Source organism: Oryctolagus cuniculus, unplaced genomic scaffold (genome assembly GCF_964237555.1).
Source record: "Oryctolagus cuniculus unplaced genomic scaffold, mOryCun1.1 SCAFFOLD_40, whole genome shotgun sequence".
NCBI lineage: Eukaryota > Metazoa > Chordata > Mammalia > Lagomorpha > Leporidae > Oryctolagus > Oryctolagus cuniculus.
In genome coordinates, this window is record NW_027208345.1 from 343260 (window position 1) to 350000 (window position 6741).

The window sequence follows — 6741 nt, forward strand, 5'->3', positions numbered from 1 at the left end:
GAAATTTAAAGTTAGCTAGTGGGAGCTAGGCAGCATTGTAGCACAACATGTTAAAGACAACGTCAGTGGGAGATGGGCCAAGTAGTTGTGTCCTTGTCACCCACAAGGGTGGCCCAGATGGAGCTCCTGGCTGCTGGCTTTGGCCTAGCCCAGCCTCAGCTGCTGTGGGCATTTGGGAAGTGAAGATATCTCCCTCCCTCCCTCCCTCCCTCCCTCCCTCCCTCCCTCTCTCTCCCTCTCTCTCTCTCCCCCCACCTCTCCTACCTCTCCTCCCTCCCCTCTCTCTCTATCCTTCTCTTTACAAAGCTGGGCAGGTTTGTTGTGCTTCCACCCTGCCTCCCGGTCTTCCAGTGGTGACCCTTCACATTTCCTTCCAACTCCTGGTGGTGGAAGGAGACACACAGCGAGGAGATACTGGGCCATCCTTTATAACAGTACTACCTAGGGAGGGCCGTCCCGGCTGGAGACAGTGATTGCATTGAAGAAAGTGAGTGTGTGAGTGTGACTGTGAGTGTGTGCCTGTGTTCCTGTCTGGCCCAGCTCCCAGCTCCCGGGAAGCCCTCCCTCTCATCATTGGCTGAGATTTCTGGAGAGCCAGGCCTGGAGAAATATGGCCCAAGGGTGTGTGTGTGTGTGGGGGGGGAATCTGGAGCTGACCCACGGGCCTGGGACCCAGTGTCATTCCTCATTCACCTTCCTCCCTCAGCCTCCTCTGCCCTGCCCTTCATCTCCCCCTTCCTCCCCACCCACCTACCCCCGCCGAGAGAACCAAATCTCTCTACGGCGATCCTCGCGCGCCACCTAGCGACCACAGTATCAGATCGGGCACGGTGGCTGGTGAAAGCCAAAATGGCGCTGGCATCTAAATAGAGCGTCCTGAGTATCGCGAGACTTCGGGGTGGAGGCTGCGCAGTGGTTGGGGGCCTGTTTAGCACATGCGCGGTGTGGAGCATAGGCGAGCTTTCTGCTGTGGGGGCGGGGGGGGGGGCATTTTTCTCTGGGCTGGGGCGCTGCCGCCGCCGCCGCAGCTGCCGCGAGAGGGGTGGGAAGCTGGCCGGGTGCGGGGAGCGGGCCGTGACTGGGGATGGGCTCTCGGGTCCTTGGGCGCCACCCTGGGTGATCTGAGTCCCCTGTGGGTTACCGTTCGCGTCTTTCTTTCTTTCTTTCTTTCTTTCTTTCTTTCTTTCTTTCTTTCTTTCTTTCTTTCTTTCTTTCTTTCTTTCTTTCCTTCCTTCCTCCCTCCCTCCCTCCCTCCCTCCCTCCCCCTCCCTCTCGTTCTTTTTCCTTTCTTTTATGTTCTCTTTCTCAGTTTATTCCCTGTTGTCTCTTGCTCTCGTGCTGTTTCCCGCTCGTCCGTGTGTCTGTCCGTCTCCTTCTAGCTTCTTTCTCTTTCTTCCGACTTTATTTCTACTCCCCCCTTGACTTGATATTCTTTGTCCTTTCCTTATTTTTTCTCCCCACTTGCTCTCTCTCTCTCTCTCTCGTCTTTTTAAATTTTCATGCTTTCTCCTCTCTTCCTTATTTTGGTTTCATTTTTTGTCTCCTACCTTCCCTCATGTGTTTCCTCTCTTTGTCGTGTCCTCACGTCCTCACGGTTTTCTTTCTAAACTTCCATTCCTTCTTTCCCCCATCTTTTACGTTTTCTTTCTCTCTTCTTAGTTTTTGTCTTTCTGTTCGGTCCTCCTTTTTTTTCTTCTTTCTCCAACTTTTTTTTTTTTTTTACTTTCACTCTTTCTGTTTCTCTCTCCCTAGTGTTCTTTCAATGTTTTCCCCTCTTTTTAATTCTCTCTGCTGCTCTCTCGTCTTTTCTTCTTCCTTTTCTTTCCTTTCCTTTCCTTCCTTCACCTTTGGGTGGCCAAGTGGACTTTTTAATTCTTATGTGAATGTGATATCAATACAAAGAGAAGAGGTTCTATGTAGTTCATAGATACAAAAAATAAGAATATGACACACTGCACTCCCCCCCCCCCATTTTTTTAAACTTCTGTGTAAACAGTGATCTGTGGAGTGCACCCCCACGTGCCCAGGCAATAGTGAAGCCCATGGATGGCCTCTGCCACAGATGGTGTGCTGCCAGAGGATGAGCCTCCTTCCCGATGCCCCCCTCTCCCTCCCCACACACACCCCATGAGCCACGAGAAGATGCTCCTCGCGGCCAGGACAGCCCTGGGGGTCTGACAGGCTGACTCCCCGGAGCCAGGCGAGGCCAGACCCGTCTTCGGGAGGCACTTCATGCTCTGAGATTCCCAGAGTCTGCTGAGTCCCAACCCTCGGCTGTGTGGGCACCTATGCCCCACAGCCTTTGTGGTTGTGCAGACACCTGCCCCCGACCCCCTCCACACACTCTCTGCCCCCGGGCAGCCGAGAAACACGTTCTGAGCTACGATGTCGTCCCCCTGCCGCCTGGATGCATCCAGCTGGCTGTCCCTTGGTTCCTCGGTGTCGGTTGTCGGACTCCACCTGGTGGCTGCCTTGATATGGCTGTCGCAGGCTCCGGAGCCGACAAGGGATGACAAGTGGCCGAGGAGCCCGAGACAGAGTGTGACGAAGTCCCTAAGCTGCAGGAAGGACTGTCCCTGCCCTGCTGGGACCTGGGGACCTGATGTATTGGTCAGAGATTGGGCCTGGAGGATGGCAAGTGAGCAGGCAAAGGTTGTGGAGGGAGGCGGGCGTCGCCTCGCGCCTGAACGTGGCTAGACTGGGGTGGCGCTACTGTTGGCGGGTCGACCAGCACACCCTGTCACACTACGTACTGGTAGTGCTGCTGCCACCACCGCCACCACCTATGGGGACCGACCGGGGATGTCGATCTGTGGGTGGCAGAGGGAAGGGTGCCTTGGCCATACAGGCTTGGGATTTTGTTTTTCCTTTTCTTTCTTCGAAGTCCTTCTGCACTTGGGCCTAACCCTAATTATTTGCTACTTGCCACTAAGGAAGGTCTGGATTTTTTTTTTTTTTTTCCCTTTCCAAAATCTCCCTTCAGGGAGCGATCGAAGGTCCTGGGTTGCCTTTTTTTTTTTTTTTTTTTTTTTTGACAGGCAGAGTGGACAGTGAGAGAGACAGAGAGAAAGGTCTTCCGTTGCCGTTGGTTCACCATCCAATGGCCGCCACGGCCAGTGCACTGCGGCCGACACACCGCGCTGATCCGATGGCAGGAACCAGGTGCTTCTCCTGGTCTCCCGTGGGGTGCAGGGCCCAAGCACTTGGGCCATCCTCCACTGCACTCCCTGGCCACAGCAGAGAGCTGGCCTGGAAGAGGGGCAACTGGGACAGAATCCGGCATCCCGACCGGGACTAGAACCTGGTGTGCCGGCACCGCAAGGCGGAGGATTAGCCTATTGAGCCACGGCGCCGGCCCCTGGGTTGCCTTCTGAGGGCCAGAGGCCGGTCCGCTGCAGCCCGTGTGTGAGTTCGCCTGGATGGGGCTGCCTGCCATGTGTGGGGTGGTGGCCTGCTCATGGCCCTAGTCCCCTCCCCCACCCCAGGTCGACCAGGTGGCCAGAGGAGTGTCCTCTAACAGAGATGGGTGGCATTTTGGGGACAAGTGACCGGGTCCCCAAGCTCAGAGGTGGCTGTGTCCAGTGCATCAGCCCTGTGTCCTCTCGCGTGGACATTTTTATACTTGGAGTTGTGGTTTTGGACCTGCAGGTAGGTGCTGACACGCTGTTCTCTGGTGACTGTCGCCAGGGAGGGGACTCCGGACGTGCGTTGGGGACACGGGGACAAAGTGGGCTTCCAGTGGGCTGGTGCTCGACCGTGCTCCTTTCTGAGAGCCACCTGCTTGGGCTCGCGCGGTGGCTTGTGTGCGTTCGTTCCGGTTGTCCCGCGACGGTGATGCCACCTCCGGCCTATGGTGCCCGAGGGCGGTGGGGTGAGGCGGGCGTCGGGTCCTCTACCCGCGTGCGCTCTCTGCCGCTGGTGAGCCGATCGCGTGGTGGTTGTGACAACCCTCTGACTTGAAAGGCCCTCGATGAGGGGTGGCTTCATGCCACGTGTGCGTGTCAGGCGTTCTCCGTTGGGGTTGTCTACCGCCTGCAGTGAGAGGCGGGGGCTGGTGAGGCTGCAGCGGGCCCCTCTGGTGGCTGTCCTCGCCGGGTCGTGTCCCCCCGCCCTCGCTCCCCGTGTTAAAGCCTAGACCTGACTGTGACCGATGTGGTGCTGTGGCGCTCTCCTGGGCCGGACCTAAGCCGCTCCAGATGAGGGACAGCCGTTCATGGTGAACGCTGCTGAGCCTCTCGTTCTGGCCTGCGGGCCCCTCGTTCTGCCTTCCCCACCTGCGGGTGGTGTGTGGGTGGCAGGGGTGCGGAAACCGGCCCGGCCTCTGCTGTCCCCGTGCTTTTGCGCGCGGGGGGGGGTCGGGGTCCTCTGACGTGGCGGGCATCCCTCGCCGTCGCCCTGTCGTGGGCTCTGTGGCTGCGGAGCCTTGCCTCTGCGCCAGCCTGTGCGGTGCCCCTGGAGTGGTCCAGGTTGTGCCTCAGGTGCCTGAAGCCGAGTGGTGGTGTTGCTCCTGTCCCCCCAGCGCCCTCTCCCGGGTGTCGCTGCTGCGGCTGCCTCTGGCTGCTGCCTGTGCCCCTTGGGAGTCTTGGGGGGGTCGAGGCGGTAAGAGAAGGAGACACGTGTGCGCTTCGCCTCGCTTGGAGGGAGGCTGCCGGTGTCGTGCCGTCGTCCCCACGTGTGTGTGGGGTATCGGCTTGGTGGGCGCATGCCTGCGCGCTTGCCACCCTGCCCCCGTGGGGTGGTGTGTGCCAGGTGTGTTGAGCGGTCGCGGTGTGGTCCGGTCTGGCTGGACGAGTGCGAGGGCTGGGAGGGCTGTGGCGAATGGGATTGGTAATGCGCCCAGCCTGCCCTTGCCCTGGCCGCGGATGCTCGAGGTGCCGTTTCTTCCCTATACCGCAGACCCCCTCGCCCGATTGATCGGTCTCTCGGGTGGTGCTCCCTCGGCTTGCCTCCTGCCGGCCCGGCGGGGGGGGGGGGCAGTTGGGGTGGGGTGTGGCCCACCTTCGGTGAGGAATGCCTTCTCTAGCGATCCGAGAGAGGGGCGTGCCTTCTGACGGGGTACCGTTATCCCCCGGCCGCCGTCCCTCCTGTGCTGAGTGCGTTGGGTGGCGTACCCCACCCGTGTGCCCCGTTTGCCCCTTCTGTTGGGGGGAAGCGTAGGCGTGCTGGTGGGTCTGCCGGTCCCCGCGGTGGGGACCGGGGCGCTGCTCTTTCGGCCCTAATGGCCGCGGCCCGCGCCTCCCCCCTCCGTGTCGGGGGAGGGTCCCGCCGGGCCGGGCTGGCGGTCCGTCGCTCGCTCTTCGTGTTGGGGACCGGCGCGCGTGCCCGTGTGCGCGCGTGCCTCCCGCGTCACTCTCCGTGTGTTGCCTTGTCGGCCGGGGCTTGGCGGGGGCGCGCGTGGTCCGTCCTGCGCGTCCCTGGGGCTGTGGCGCGAGTGGGCAGCTCTCAGCTTCCCCTGCTCGCCACCCCGGGCTGCGACTGGCCGTTGTCGGGCGGCGGTCGGCACGTGTGTTGGGCTGGGCCCAGCCCTCTCTTCCCCCTCGGCCCGCGTGGTCGCCCCTGGGGGAGCGTTCCCTCGGGGTCGCGGTGCTTCTCCGGGCATGGAGATCCGGATGGTTGGATGGGCGGGAGATGGCGCGAGGGCCGTCCGGTGTGTGCGGTTGTTGGCGATGTCGCGTGGAGGCGCCCTGGCGGCGGGGCTCTTGGGTGTGCGTGGGAGAAGACGTGGAGGGTCGCCAGAGGCGGGCTCCGGTGTCCCAGGCGTCACGGGACCGCCCTGGTGTGTGGCGGTGGGATCCCGTGTCCGTTTCCCCGGCGGGTCCGGCTTTCGTGGCCCAAGGCGCTCCCTGCGTCCTCTCCCTCGTACCTCCGGTGCCTCGCCCTCCGTGGCCCTGGTGCGGCCCCCACCCCCCCTCGCTGTCGCTGCGGGCTGGGCCGTTCGCCCTCCCCCTCCGGGGGAGGGTGGGCTCTTTGAGGGCTCCGCTGCCCGCGTGCCTGTGGGGGCCTTGTGGGGTTGGGGTCTGTCCGTGACTGGTGGCGGGGGCGGGGCCGGTGGTCTTCCCCGCGTGAAGATGCGTGTTTGGGTGGCTGTGGCTGAGGCACGACGGCCCCCGGTTGGCTGCGTCAGGTACTGCCTTCCCATCCCCGCGGGACCGCCCTTGCCTTCGGAGGGTGCCGGCGGTGAGATCCCGCGTGTGGTGGTGGGGGTTGTGCGCTCTGGCGCGACTGGCCGGCCGGCCGGCTGCGTGGTGAGGCCCTTCCGCCCGCACCGTCGTCGCGTGGGTGGCCCTGGTCCTTCCCCGTCGCCCTTTGCCCGCGCCTTCCTCCGCCTGCCGGGCGGCCCTGGCCCCCCGTCTCCTTTGCTCTCTTTCTCATCCGCTTCCCGACCCGGGTCGCCGTGACCCTGCTGTGTTTCGCCTCCCCTTGGGCCGGCCCACCGTGTCTTGGGGGTTGGGGGTTCCGGCTCCCCTTCCGCGTGTGGAACCGCCCCGGGCGGCTGTGGCGTCGCGCGTTGGCTTGTTGGCGTGCGTGGGGGAAGGAGGAGTAGGGGGAGGCGTCGTCACCCCCCAGCTCCCCCCCCCCGGTGGCGTTGGTGGCTCCGCGGCGGTGGTGGTGCTCGCGCGTGTGCCCCGAGTCCCGCGGGTGTGTCGTGGCTGGTTCCTCCGGGCCGTTGCGTCGTGGACTTGGTGTGGCGGCCGGCGTCGCGTGTGTGCGGGCGCCGGTCGGTCTGGGCGGGGTGTAGGA

General features: G+C 62.8%; 1 protein-coding gene across 1 annotated transcript in view; it reads right to left on the reverse strand.

Moving 5' to 3' along the window:
* Nucleotides 1-5215: 5215 nt before the first annotated feature.
* The window catches only part of LOC138848291 (nascent polypeptide-associated complex subunit alpha, muscle-specific form-like), a 2447-nt gene continuing 921 nt past the window's right edge, over nt 5216-6741 (reverse strand). The window contains exons 2-3 of the mRNA XM_070067823.1: nt 6435-6741; nt 5216-6339 (exon numbers count right to left, since the gene is read on the reverse strand). The exon at nt 6435-6741 is cut by the window's right edge and continues 589 nt beyond it. Of these exons, the coding sequence (XP_069923924.1) occupies nt 5216-6339; nt 6435-6741 (1431 nt within the window). The remainder of the gene's footprint in view (nt 6340-6434) is intronic.